At 49.7% G+C, this 14,219-nt stretch overlaps 1 protein-coding gene across 1 annotated transcript in view; it reads right to left on the minus strand.

Moving 5' to 3' along the window:
* SKAP1 (src kinase associated phosphoprotein 1) overlaps positions 1 to 9,525 on the minus strand; it is a 91,285-nt gene extending 81,760 nt beyond the window's left edge. Inside the window, exons 1-3 of the mRNA XM_063425213.1 lie at positions 9,433 to 9,525; positions 5,680 to 5,785; positions 2,894 to 2,919 (exon numbers count right to left, since the gene is read on the minus strand). Coding sequence (XP_063281283.1) covers positions 2,894 to 2,919; positions 5,680 to 5,785; positions 9,433 to 9,475 — 175 coding nt within the window. The 5' untranslated portion in view covers positions 9,476 to 9,525. The remainder of the gene's footprint in view (positions 1 to 2,893; positions 2,920 to 5,679; positions 5,786 to 9,432) is intronic.
* Positions 9,526 to 14,219: the final 4,694 nt, after the last annotated feature.

Genomic DNA, 14,219 nt, shown 5'->3' on the forward strand with positions numbered 1-14,219 from the left:
CGGCTTTTCTTGAGCGTTTCTCCCTGGAAAACAGCGCCCAGGAGCTCTGCTGGGGGGAAGGGCTCCAATTCCCGATTCTCCTTCCCAGATTCCTTCTTTTTCCGGGGAGATTATTCTGAATTAAATACGCGGAATTTAAAATAAGTCAATTCCCAATAGGAATTCCACTCCTGCTGGGGCTCTGTTCCAGGAGCTCCCATGGATTAAGGGAAAAAGGAATTGGAGCTCCAGCGTTTGGTGCTGGGGATTTGGGAACAACAATTCCTGCTCTGGATCCTTAAATCCTGCTCAGTCACATCCGCACTCAAATCCCAGATTTTCCACAAAAGGGGGGGAGAAATTCCCTTCCTGAAATGAGGGAATAAATCAGGAATGCCTGAGAATTCCTTAAAAAAAAAAAAAAAAAAAAAGGAAAAAATCCTCATCTGGAACAGAGAAGATCCTGAGCTCCTGTTTTGGATGGATTTCTTGGATCCCAGGATTGTTTCGGTTCATTGCAGCCAATCCTGGGAATCCACAGGCTGGGAGAACTGGAATTCCTGGGATTCTGCTCTCTGGATTCCCACGGCTCTGCCTTTACCGGATCTGGCTCAAGCTGTGCTGAAATCCTTCAGAAAATATTCCCTAAATATTCCAAGGGAAATCCTGGAAGGATCCTCTTCCTTCGCCTCTCCACCTTGTTCCTTAACTCCATCCTCCTTTATCCCGGGATTTCCCAGCCCTCTTATCTGGAGGCATGGATTGAATTTCATCCCTAAAAATCAACCCCAACCCCACAATTCCCTCCAGGACTCCCAAATTCCCATTCCCACCTCTCCTTTCTCCGCAGGGATCAAGCTCAGCCTCTTTGTACATCAAATCCACATTTTCTCCCTCAATTTTCCCCCTTTCCTTGGAAGGTTTTGTCCCAACAATATTAATTCCCAAGGGACCCATTAGGAGAAGACCTAGGAATTCCCAGAGGGAATTTGAAGCCAGGAACTCCCAGTAGAAATTCAAAGACAGGAATTCTCAATGGGAATTCAAAGACAGGAATTCTCAATGGGAATTCAAAGTCAGGAATTCCAAGCCAGGCACTCCTTTCCAAATCCCTGCCCTGTTCCACATCCCGATTTTCCTACTTTTCCTTCAGCTTCCAACTCCACAAAAAGAATTTTCCAAGGAACAAAAGCCTCCCTCCTCCTCCACCCTTGAAATTCCATGAACTTTCCCAATTTAAAAACCTCATTTGGAGCCTTTCATGCTCTCGGCTCTTCCCTCCTTCCCATTTTTTTTTTTTTTTTGTTAATTTTCCGCCCAGCTGTCGGTTGGACTTTTCCAAATGGTGCCAGATGCTGGATTCATCGGGAAAACAATGCTTGGGAAGCAATTAAAGCGCTGGGGCTCAGATTGAAATGGGATAACGCCGCTCCCGGTGGGAATTCGCGAGGCTGCCGCATTCCTGGCATTTCCAGGATGGGCTGGAGAGGAGGGAACGCGCCCGGAATTCGTTCCTGGGGAAAAGGAAGGATCGGAGGAGTTGGAATGCCGGGAAGGGATTTATTCCTGGAGAAAAGGAAGGATTGGAGGAGTTGGAATGCTGGGAATGGGTTTAATTCCTGGGGGAAAAGTATTGGAGGAGTTGGAATGCCGGGAAGGGATTTATTCCTGGAGTAAAGGACTGGAGGAGTTGGAATGCTGGGAAGGGATTTATTCCTGAAGGAAAGGAAGGATTGGAGGAGTTGGAATGCTGGGAAGGGATTTATTCCTGGAGGAAAGGAAGGATTGGAGGAGTTGGAATGCCAGGATGGGATTTATTCCTGGAGGAAAGGACTGGAGGAGTTGGAATGTTGGGAAGAGATTTATTCCTGGAGAAAAGGAAGGATTGGAGGAGTTGGAATGCTGGGAAGGGATTTATTCCAAGAGTAAAGGATTGGATAGACTGGAATGCTGAAAAGGGATTTATTCCTGGAGAAAAGGAAGGATTGGAGGAGTTGGAATGCCGGGAAGGGATTTATTCCAAGAGCAAAGGAAGGATCAGAGGAGTTGGAATGCCAGGAATGGATTTATTCCTGGAGAAAAGGATTGGATAGACTGGAATGCTGAAAAGGGATTTATTCCTGGAGAAAAGGAAGGATTGGAGGAGTTGGAATGCCAGGAATGGGTTTAATTCCTGGGGGAAAAGAAGGTTTGGAGAAGATGGAATGCCGGAAAGGGAATTTGTTCCTGAGGGAAAGGAAGGACTGGAGGAGTTGGAATGCCGGGAAGGGATTTTATTCCTCAGTGGAACTCCGGGAGATCCTCATGGATCCCAACCATTTTTTGAGGAAAAAGGACAAATCCACCAATCCCGGTGTTGTCCCCAAAGATCCGAATCGGGAATTTCATCCCTTGCTCCAAAGGATCTCCAGGTCAGCTCCGAGCGATCCCACATCCACTGATTGTCCCCGAGATCCAGAATTCCCTCCCGGTGACCCTCAGGGATCCCAGGAGGTTCAAATCCTCACGCCCATGATGGAGGGAATGAGGAGAAAACCAAAATTTCCCAAATTTTTAACAAGGAATGGGCATTCCCGGAAAACTCCCATCCTGATCCCATTCCAAGCTCAGGAAAACTGAGGGACGCCCCGGAACCTTCGCTCCCAGTGGATTCTCCATGGGAATACGCTGCCCCTTCCAAGCTTCCCAAACTTTTCCAAATCTCTGGAGTTCCTGGAAAACTTCCCAGCCCAGGAATCGATGCCGGAGCCACAGAAATTGTGGGAATTTCTCTCCAGGATGAGATCCTTGCTGTGGAATTTTCCCCACCCCAGGAACTGCCCCACACATCCATAAAAACCCTTTTTCCTGGGAATTCAGCATGAGGAACCTCTCCCAGTCCAGCCCTTCCCAGCCTTTTCCCAGCTGGACTCACCTCGGGATGGGAATTCCAGGTGGTACCTGAAAAAGAAAGGAAAAAGAGCCATAAAATCCCGGATTTTCCTCCAGGATTGTTCCAGTCTGAGGAATCGGGGATGGATGGGAGAATCCAGGGAATGGGAAGCACAAGGAATTCCAAGAGGGTTTGGGATGTGCCAGCCCTGGAGAGGGCTTGGAACAACCCGGGATGGTGGGAAGGGAATGGATCGGATTTAAGGCCCTTCCCAACCGTAATTCCATGGATTTCCACCCATAGGAACAGGTCCTTCTCCAAATACAAAAATTCCCGTGACTTTTTTCCCCTCAAATCCTTTAAAAGTCACTTCCAGCCCCAAAATATTCCAGGATTTTTGCTGAGCTCATTCCCAGCAAGTGGAGGGTGATCAATGCTCTGCTCATTCCCCCAAAAAATTAAGGATTCAATATTAAAAAAAAAAAAAAAAAAAATCAGGATTCTTTCCCACTTCGGACAAATCTTGGGAATCACCTTAATCCAGGAACGTTGCCCGGAAATTTGGGAATCCCACCAAGGATTGGGAATAAAGCACAAAGTGCCCATTCCAAGATGAGCTCTGGTGGCTCCGGAATCCGACCTGGGAAAATCCAATCAATTCGGATCCTCATTAAAAGCTTTCATGGAGAAAATGATTTCTCGGGAACATCCGAGCTCCTGGTGTGGATTCCTTGGGAAAAAAGCCCGGAATTCCTATGAAGGGTCTGGTATTTCTTGGATTTGTTTATTTTGGATTAAAAAAAAAAAAAATCAGGAAAAGTCCAAAATGCACACAGGGAGAAAATTTCTGGGATATTGGGTTGGGAAGAGTCTTTTGGAGGAAAACTTGGGAATTTCTTGGGATGCTCTCAGGAGTCATTCCCGAATTCCACAAGGAATTTTTTTCTCCATGCCGTGGCTGCTCCATTTTATCCCTAAATCCCCCAAATCCAGCCCCAGCTGGAAAAGCAGCTCGGGTTTTATTCCCTCATATTTTTTTTATCCTTAAATCCCAACATTTCCATGGAAAATTCCAATTCTTCAACATTTAAGGGGAAAAACATCAGCTCTGAGAGCTCCCTGCATTCCCCCCAGTCTCCAAAAAAAATCCATCATTCCCAAAATTCGGGATATTTCTGCCTCCTGGACAGAGAAGAGCAGCAAAAATCCCTTTTTTTTTCTTTTCCTGGGAATTTTAGCCTCGGGAGCTTTTCCTGGCCACGTTTTAGCGCCAACATTTCCTGAATGATTTTCTGTCACTCGCAATTCCCGCTCCGTGAAAGCACCGGGGCTTTGTTCCCGACCTCTGTCATTTTTAATCCCAGGAAATGGCCTAAAAAAAACCGGGAAAATTGAGTTCCGCTCCCTCCCGGAGCAGCTCCGGGAAGGCAGAGGGAAAACGCCAAAAAAAGCTTGGATTTTCCTGCTTTTTTTTTTTTTATTTTTTAGGATAAAAAAGCAGCAAAAAAATTTTCCAATTTCAGCTCAAGGATTTGGCTTTGATTCCATGCTTGGATTATTTTTACTCTGGGAAGGAAAATTTGGAATAAAATGGAATCGGGAATGGGGGGAGGAGAAGATTTTTGGGGATTTAGAGCTCATTCCTGCCTCTCCCAACAGAAATCTCGGATAAATCCCATAAATATCAGATCTTGGGAGTGCTTGGATTTCCAGGGAGCTCCCCCATGGAATTTTTGCTCTTTTCCCAATATTTTCCCTAAACTTGTTGTTTCTCCCACCCCTTCCTGCAGAAAAACTCATCCCGAATCCTGATTTCCCAGTTTTCCAGGATATTTTTGGAGCTTTGGGCCTGAAAAACCCCCCAAAAAACCAAAAAAATTGGGCAAATTTGGGTTTAATGGGATTTGAGCAGCTGGAAAATCCCAAAATCCGAACTCCCTGAGCTGGATCCGTAAAATCCTGGCAGCTTCCAATCAAATTCCCGGTTTTTCCTCATCAATGAAGAGCGGTTATTCCCAAGGGATGGGGTGAAATGGGATCTTTGGAGCCAGGATTTGAATGTCTGGGAAAATAAATATTTAAAAAATCGATGCTGGACAAGACTTCCAACGGGGGGGAAAAAAAATGGGAGCCAGGAAAATGGGATTGGGAATTCCCCATTAGGGGAGAAATGGATTTAAATTCATTTTTCAGCTCAGTTGAGGCTCTCAGGTTTCAGGTTAATGATGGGTCCGGGAGGAAATGGATGGGAAAAGAGAGATAATTCCATCAGCCAGGCTGGGAAAGGCTGGAAAATTCCGGAAAGGAACAACCCAGAAGGCTCCAAACGGAATTAGTGGTGGGAGTGAGCTCAGGGATAAAAGGAGGTGAAAATGGGATTGATTTAATTTGGATTAATGCGAGAAATTCCTTCCTTAAAAGAAAAAAAGGGGGGGAAATTCCTATCTGGAATAAATCGGGAATATGATAGAATTCCTTCCTCAAAAATAAAGGGAGGGGGGAGGAAAATACCCATCCTAAAATTATGGAATAAATCAGGAATATCCCAGAATTCCTTCCTTAAAAAAAAAAATCCCAACTTGAGCTTGAAGAATAAATCCAGAATATCCCAGAATTCCTTCCTCAAAAACAGGGAAAGGATTCCCCATCCCAAAACAGAGAAAATCCAAATAAAACAAGAACTCTCTGGGATTATCCCATCGTCCCGAGCCTGGAATATCCCTACAACTCCAAACCATGGGGGAACTCCACCGGAAGGAGAAATTCCCAAAATCTGAGGGAATTCAGAGGGTTTGGATTGGGGAATTCGGGAATTCGGGAGATCCCACCTGGCTCGGATGCGCTGGAAGGCGCGGAGGATCCCGTCCCGCCGCTCCCGGGCGCCGGCGCTGAGCGGCTCCTCCTGCAAACCCCGGGCCAGGTAATCCTCAGCCTCTGGAAAACAGGGAATGGCCGGGAAATCAGGGATACGGGAGGGGAAATCGGGGACACGGGAGGGGAAATCGGGGATACGGGAGGGGAAATCGGGGACACGGCAGGGGGAATCGGGGACACGGCAGGGGGAATCGGGGACGCGCGGGGGGAAATCGGGGACGCGGGAGGAAAAGTGGGAGTGGGAAGGGTCAGGAAATCCGGTAGTGGGAAAAGGGGTTGGAGAAACCTGGACATGGGCAAGGGTTTGGGGAACCTGGGCCAGGGTTTGGGGAACCTGGGCCAGGGTTTGGGGAACCTGGGCCTGGAGAAGGAGTTGGAGAAACCTGGGAAGGGTCAGGAAAGCTGGGAAGGGGTTTGGGAAACCTGGATCTGGGAAAGGGTTTAGGGAATCTGAACCTGGGAAAGAAACCTGGGCCTGGGAAGGGAGGAAAACCTGGGAAAGGTCAAGAAAGTTGGGAAGGATAAGAAAGGTGGACTTGGGAAAGGGTTTAGGGAAGCTGGGAAAGGGTTTAGGGAATCTGGGCCTGGAAAAGGAGTTGGAGAAACCTGGGAAGAGTCAGGAAAGCTGAATCTGAAAGCTCCTGAGCCTAAATCCACGGCCCAATCCAGGCCTAATAAAGCTGAGCTCCAGTTTAGGACACGTCTAATAAAGCCGAGCTTACGCCACTAACAACCGAGAAAAATCCAGAGATCCAAACCTAAAAAATCCCCAAACCCGCCCTGACGATCCCGACGAGAGCAGACGGAACAAATTCATTTTCTGGAAACTCAAAACGAACGAGAAACCGCATGGAAAAATCCCCAAATCCCATTTTTCCACAGAGATGGAGCAGGCGGGAAAACCAAACCACTCCCAACCCCCCGGGCAACCCCGGGGTGATTTTTAAGCGCGGATTAACTCACTAAACTCGAGATTAGCGGTTTAGTGCCGGGGCTGTCAGCCCGGGTGAGTTATGGGAGGAGCTGCGGCTTTTCCAGAGGGTTTGGAGCGGCAGGAAAGGAGAAGGAGAAGGGAAACTCGGCCGTAAAGTCAGGGAGGGCAGGCGGGGAATAAATCACCCTAAAGCCGGGTTTAGCTTTGGTCGGGAGCGGTAAATTCCCGCTGGTTACGGAGAGAGCGCCCGGCTCCGCTCAGGAGTTTGGCTGGAGGGTCCCTGATCCTTTCTGGGGGAAAAAAAAAAGGAAAAAAAAGGAAAAAAAAGGAAAAAAAAGGAAAAAAAAAGGAAAAAAAAAGGAAAAAAAAAGGAAAAAAAAAGGAAAAAAAAAGGAAAAAAAAGGAAAAAAAAAGGAAAAAAAAGGAAAAAAAAGGAAAAAAAAGGAAAAAAAAGGAAAAAAGGAAAAAAGGAAAAAAAAGGAAAAAAAAGGAAAAAAAAGGAAAAAAAAGGAAAAAAAAGGAAAAAAAAGGGGGGGAAATGGAGGAGAAGAAAATAAAGGGAGAAAAGGAGTTGGGAAAAAGGGGAAAAAAGGAAAGAAAAGGGAAAACTCCTTCCTTGCCAGCCTGGGAAGGGCCAGGAGCTCCCAGAACTCCTGGAAGGCCTCGGGATTGTCAAAGTTTGATCCCAAATCCCTCCCCGTGTTTTTTGCCAGCTCCTTCAGGCCACAACAGAGTCACCCCAAAACCTCATAAAATACAAAAAAAATAACAATAAAAAAAAATTTAAACTCCTCCATTCCCATCCTGGAGCCTCCACAGCCCCTGGAAGCCTCCCCAGGCCCTGGAAGTCCTTGGGATCGTCAAAGTTTGATCCCAAATCCCTCTCCGTGTTTTTTTGCTAGGGACAACAATGAGATCACCCCATAAACCTCATAAAATACAAAATAAGGAATAAAAAATAATGAATTTAAACTCTTCCATTCCCATCCTGGAGCCTCCACAGCCCCTGGAAGTCCTCAGGATCGTCAAAGTTTGATCCCAAATCCCTCTCCGTGTTTTTTGCCAGCTCCTTCAGAGACAACAAGTTCACCCCAAAACCACATAAAATACAGAATAAATAATAAAAAAATAGAATTTAAACGCCTCCATTCCCAGCCTGGAGCCTCCCCAGGCCCTGGAAGTCCTCGGGATCGTCAAAGTTTGAACCCAAATCCCTCTCCATGTTTTTTTGCTAGGGACAACAATGAGATCACCCCATAAACCTCATAAAATACAAAATAAGGAATAAAAAATAATGAATTTAAACTCTTCCATTCCCATCCCGGAGCTTCCACAGCCCCTGGAAGTCCTCGGGATCATCAAAGTTTGATCCCAAATCCCTCTCCGTGTTTTTTTGCTAGGGACAACAATGAGATCACCCCATAAACCTCATAAAATACAAAATAAATAATAAAAAAATAGAATTTAAACTCCTCCATTCCCGGCCTGGAGCCTCCCCAGGCCCTGGAAGGCCTCGGGACTGTCAGGCCGCGGGCAGGTTTGATCCCGAGCTTTGTGACACGCAATTAATCTCCATTCCCGGCCTGCTCCACCTGTCAGCCCACAGAGGCCGGGCTGGGGGCACCAGATCTGAAGCCTTCAATTAAAAACCGGCAGCTAACGAGGAAATAATCCCGCGGAAAGGAGCCGCGCCCGGAGGGGGCAGCTCGGGACCGTGGAGGGCTGAGCCGAGGGGAGAATTCCCGATTCCATCTGGGAATTCGGGAAAGAGCTCGGATGGGCTGGGAGAGGCTCAGCCCGAGGAGGTTCCGCGGGGTTTTGGAGGGGGAGGGATGAGCTCGGCGCTGCCGAGGCAGGAAATGAGAGATGGAAGCTCCAAAAAAACCCCAAAACCACCAAAAGGGGTCCCAGGGCTCCTCAGCACCTCCCAATGTGGGGGTTCCATGGGCAGGGGGGGATTGAATCCCTGCCGGGGGGGGATTCAGGGATTTGTGGGCACCACACGAACAAATCCCCACGAGGTTTTGGGGTTTGAGGATCAAACCCTCAAACGCAGCCCCGAGCAGCAAAAGGTGCAAAAGCACCCCCAAAACATTGGGGTTCCTCAGGGAGAGGGGATTGAACCCCCGCTCCAGCCTGAAATCCCTGCTGGGGGTGGATTGACGGATTTATGGGCACCACAGAAGTTCTCTCCCCACCCCAAGCTGCAAAAAAACCTCACAAAATTCAGGGGTTTGAGGCCCAAAAACTCAAAAACAGCCCCCAAATTCTCCTCAGGGTCAGGGAGGTCCCACAGCTCCCAAATTCTGGGGGACCAGGAGGTCCCACGGCCCCCAAAAATCTTGGGGACCAGGAGGTCCCACAGCCCCCAAAAATCTTGGGGACCAGGAGGTCCCACAGCCCCCAGATTCCCTTTGGGGTCAAGGACAGGGAGGTCCTGCAGCCCCCAAATTCTCTTTGGGATCACCCCCAAATTCTCCTTGAGGCCAGGGGGTCCCACAGCCCCCAAATTTTTTGGGATCAAGGACAGGGACATCCTGCAGCCCCCAAATTTTTGAGGACAAGGAAATCCCACAGCTCCAAAATTCTCCTTGGGATCACCCCCAAATTCTCCCTGAGTTTGGGGTCAAGGAGGTCCCACAGACCCCCAAAATTCTTGGGGACAGGGATGTTCCACAAGCCCTGAAGACCCCAAACCCCCACGGAAACGCCACCCCAGATCCTGCCAGGGATTTCCCCGTGGGGCAGGAGGGGATGAGGAGGGGGTTGGTACCTGCCAGGAGCCTCTGGATCTCCTCCGGGATCGGGGGATCCATGGGATTCCTTCTGAGCCAGCCCTGAGCGCTCCGGGGCGGCGAGGAGGAAGCGGGGAGGGCGGGGACACCCCAAAAAGAGGAGGAGGAACTTTGGGGCTGGGATTCCTCCTCCTTTTAAACCCCCCGGAATCACCCCCAGCTGTCCGGGATGATCCCGAAAATTCCGGGTGGGAAAAGCTGAGCTGCAGCCAAGGGGCCACACCTGGAACCGGCTGAGCTTTCCCGGCAGGAATTTCCTCCAGGAGCTCACCTGGAGCCACCTGGGACTGGGATTGGGATTTTTTTCCTGGTTTTTCTCCCCAGAATTCCCATGGGAACAAGGTGGTGATGGATGTTCTGGAATGAAATTTTCCCTTTCCTGTGTGGAAGGAGGGGTTGGATGGTAAAAAATAAAACTCCAGGGTTGTCTCACGGCTGGGATGGGAAAGGCTGGGGTGGGGAAAAGATGGAAAAACTCCTGGAAATGTGGAGATTTCCACATGGAAAAGTGAGGAAATACTCCTGGAAATGCGGAGATTTCCACATGGAAATGGAAAATGGAAAATCTCCTGGAAATACGGAGATGCTCCTCCATAAGGAAAGGGGGGAAATATTCCTGGAAATGTGGAGATTTCCACATGGAAATGTGAGAAGTATTCCTGGAAATATGGAGGTTTCCATATGGAAATCCTCCTGGAAATTCGGAGCTGCTCCTCCATAAGGAAATGTGGGAAACACTTCTGAAAATACAGAAATTTCCATAAGGAAATGCGGGAAATCCTCCTGGAAATCCAGAAATTCCCACGTGGAAATCCTCCTGGAATTCCAGCGCTGCTCCTCCAGGTGCTCCCAGGTGTTTTAGGCCCCCCTTTTCCGACAAACAAAGGAAAAAATTCCATTTTTCTTTCAGTTCTCAGCACAGCCCGGGCAAGGCCCAGGTGCCAGGGGGTCCCCAAACATTTGGGGTCGGGATTTGGGGTCACGGAGCCGAAGGAGAAACCCCAAAGCAGCTCCAGGGTCCTTTTGGGGCCGTTTCGGGTCGGGATTTGCAGGGGCAGCACCTCGGGGTGTCCCTCACCAGTGACATTTCCCAAGGAGGGGGATTTGGTAGAGAAGGGACCATAAAAAGTGAATTTACAGGAAAATTCGCTGCTGGATTTTGGGGATTTCTGGGATTTTTTTTGGGGGACAGAGGGAGCACCAGGGGATCCCCAGATCCCGGAGAAACCTCGGCGCTGCCGCTCCCACGTCCTTTCCAAACCGGGGAGTTTCACATCCAGCCCTGCCCAAGTTCTGCCGGTTCTTACTCAGATTTTAAGCTCAGCTTTTACCCCTCCCCCTTCAGCCTCCTTAGGCTCGGCTCAGCTGCGGCCCGAGCTCGGTTTTAGGGCCAAAACAGCCCCGAAATTCAACGTTCGCAGCGGATGCTGAGGCCTCAAAGCACAGGAAACGCCTCAGCTCAGGGGCCCCGAGCAGGAGATGGAGAATAAAAATATCACAGCAGCTGCACCTCCGCTCTTCCGGCCAGGTAGAGCCAGGATTTAGGGAATTCCGAGCCTTTTTGGGGAGAAAATGTGGATTTTTCCCTGTCAGTGCCCCCCTTTACATCCCCCAGCCAGGTAGGGACTCCTGAGCTGAGAATTAGAGAATTCAGAGCCTCTTTTGGGGCAAAATGTGGATTTTTCCTGTCAATACCTGCCCCTCAAATCTCCTGGCCAGGTAGGGACTCCTGAGCTGGGATTTAGGGAATTCTGAGGCTCTTTTGGGGCAAAATGTGGATTTTTCCTGTCAATACCTGCCCCTCAAATCTGTCAGCCAGGCAAGGACTCCTGAACTGGGATTTAGGGAATTCAAGCCAGGAAATAAAAATAAACAGAAAATAAAAATATCACAGGCAGGGTCTCAGGATAAAGGGATTTTCCCAATTTCCAGGGAAATTTGCTTTTTATTTTTTGCTCTCCCTTCCCTTTTTTCCTCACTGCTTCAGTTTTTGGATGTGCGGGCTGCTCACAAATTTGGATTTGGGATCCTCTGGGAAGGACAGGGGGGATCCGACACCACCCTCGTCCCGATTTTGGGGATTCGGGGTTCCAAACCTCCCCCCCAGCTGGAGAAAATCCCAGCTCGGATCAGCACCGGGCTGTGCCCTGCTGACATCCCTGGAAATCCAATTTCCCGGGAAACGGGCGATGGATTGGGAGTAACCATGGAAACAGAGCCGGGCGGCCTTGGAGGAGCTGGGGGGGAACGGGAGAGGGAGAGCCCTTTCCATTGGAATATTGGGAATATCGGGGGGAAATCGGGCCCTTTCCATTGGAATATTGGGAATATCGGGGGGAAATGGGGCCCTTTTCCATCGGGAATATTGGGAATATTTAGGGGGAAAAAAGGGAGAGGCAGAGCCCTTTCCATCGGAATATTGGGAATATCGGGGGGAAATGGGGCCCTTTTCCATCGGAATATTGGGAATATTGGGGGGGGAAAGGGAGAGGAAGAGCCCTTTTCCAGTTGGGAATACTTGGGGGAAACGGAGCCCTTTTCCACTCAGGAATATTGGGAATATTGAGGGGAAAAAAGGGAGAGGCAGTTCCCTTTTCCTGTTGGGAATATTGGGAATACTGGGGGAAAAAGAGGAGAGGCAGAGCCCTTTTCCTATCAGGAATGTCGGGGGGGAAACGGGAGAGGCAGAGCTCCGGATGTGCGACCCATCAGGATTACAGGGGTTTAAAATTCCAGATTTATTTACAATTCCAGGATTTGCAGGGCTACAACTCCAGGATTACAACATTTACAAATCCAGGATTAGAAGGATTTAAGGCTCCAGGTTTATTTACAATTCCAGGATTACAAGGATTTAAAATTCCAGGATTATTTACAATTCCAGGATCACAAAGGGGCCTGAGAGGGGTTTGGGTCCACGCTTAGGGCAGGGAATAGGACACGGAATATCAGGGAAATTCCCAGTTTGGCTCTGTCGGGATCAGGATTGGGATGGGGATCAGGGCAGTTTTCCCGTTTGTTCCCTGTGGAATGTGCCGGAATCTCCAGGCCCTGCTCCTCTCTGGAGCACCTGGAATTGCACAGACAATCATGGAACGGCCTGGAATTGCACCAATCCCCCCTCCCATCCCAAAAAACCCCTCCAGCTCCAAACTCCCCGCTGATATCACACCAGAAAAAATCAGGGAATGATCTGGAATTCCACCTCCCATCCCAAGGAAAGCTCCAGCTCCAAACTCGACACCAAGACCACACCAAAAATAATCAGGGAATGATCTGGAATTCCACCTCCCATCCCAGCCCCCTGCCCTGGTCACCGCAGGCGCTTTTTCCCTGCTTTTTATCCCCTCGGAAAATCCAATCCCGGCTCCTTCCAGCCGGGAGAAGCGGGGCTGGAAGGAGGCAGGGAGGAGGGATGGAGGTGTCGCTTCCATCCCCCCCAGCCCTGCCCGCCGGGATCTCGGGAGCAGGGAAAATTGGAAGTTAAGTGGTTCCTGTCAGGCGGCGCCTGTCACTGCCTGAGGAGCCGACAGCTCCACAGCCCCGGAGCCTCCCGGAGATAAATCCACGGATCCAGAGTCTCCCGGAGATAAATTCCCACCTCCAGGGCCCTCCAGGGGCTAAGTCCCAGCTCCAGAGCCCTCCCAGAAATAAATTCCCAGCTCCAGACTCTCCTGGAGAAAAATTCCCAGCTCCAGAGCCCTCCAAGGGCTGAATTCCTGGCTCCAAAGCCCTTCCAGAGATAAATTCCAAACTCCAGATTCCCCCAGGGACAATTTCCCAGCTCCAGAACCCTTCTGGAGCTAAATTCCTGACTTTGGAGTCTCCTGGAGATAAATTTCCATCTCTGGAGTCTCCCAGAGCTAAATTCCCATCTCTAGAACCCTCCTGGAACTAAATTCCTGGCTCCAGAACCCTTCTGGAGCTGAATTCCCAGCTCTGGAGTCTCCCAGAGATGCATTCCCAGCTCCCGAGTTTCCTGGAGCTGAATTCCCGGCTCTGGAACCCTCCCGGAGCTTTCCCTGGGGTTTGTGCCGCTTGTTCCCAGGTATTTGCAGGGCTGGAATTGTTGGGATGCAAACCCCGGTGTTGGAGGAATCCCATTTCAGACTCAGGAATTGAGGATTTATCCATCCCCACATCCCGGATTTCAGGGAATGAGGTGGAATTCTGGCTCCAGGTCGGAATATTTGGGAAAAGGAGATTTAGGAAAAGCTGAAAATCTCATTTTGGAGCAGTAGGATTGAGGATCTGGCTGGGATGGGAAGGACAAGGATGAGACACAAATCCCATCTGGGAAGGAGGGAATGATGGATTTTTATGGATTCCTAGAATCTCTGAGTTCCGTGGAGGAGAATTCCTTGGAAAAGAGAGCGAATCCTCCTCCTTCCTCCCCCTCCTCTTCCTCCTCACTCCTTCCCCCGCCGCCTCCTCGGCAAATCCCGGAATTCCCGTGGACATCAGGAGGCGTCCGGGGCAGGGAAATCCCAAATTCCGGATTTTCCAGCGCCTCCACCTTTTCCATCTCATTCCCCGCAGGAACAACCTGGCAGCGGGAAGCGTTTCCATGGCAACGGGATGCGGGGGGGGGGTCACAACCCCTGGAAACGGAATCCAGCACATCCCAGGAAATTCCATCCCTGAAATCCCTGGATTTGCCAGGGAGGGGTTGTGTGGGAAGTGTGGAAGGTTCTGGGCACACCTGGGGGCGGAAATTCACTTTTGGGATAAACTGAACCCCAAAGGGGCGGTGGAAGCTCGGGAA

Source organism: Prinia subflava, unplaced genomic scaffold, assembly GCF_021018805.1.
Source record: "Prinia subflava isolate CZ2003 ecotype Zambia unplaced genomic scaffold, Cam_Psub_1.2 scaffold_60_NEW, whole genome shotgun sequence".
Taxonomy (NCBI): Eukaryota; Metazoa; Chordata; class Aves; order Passeriformes; family Cisticolidae; genus Prinia; species Prinia subflava.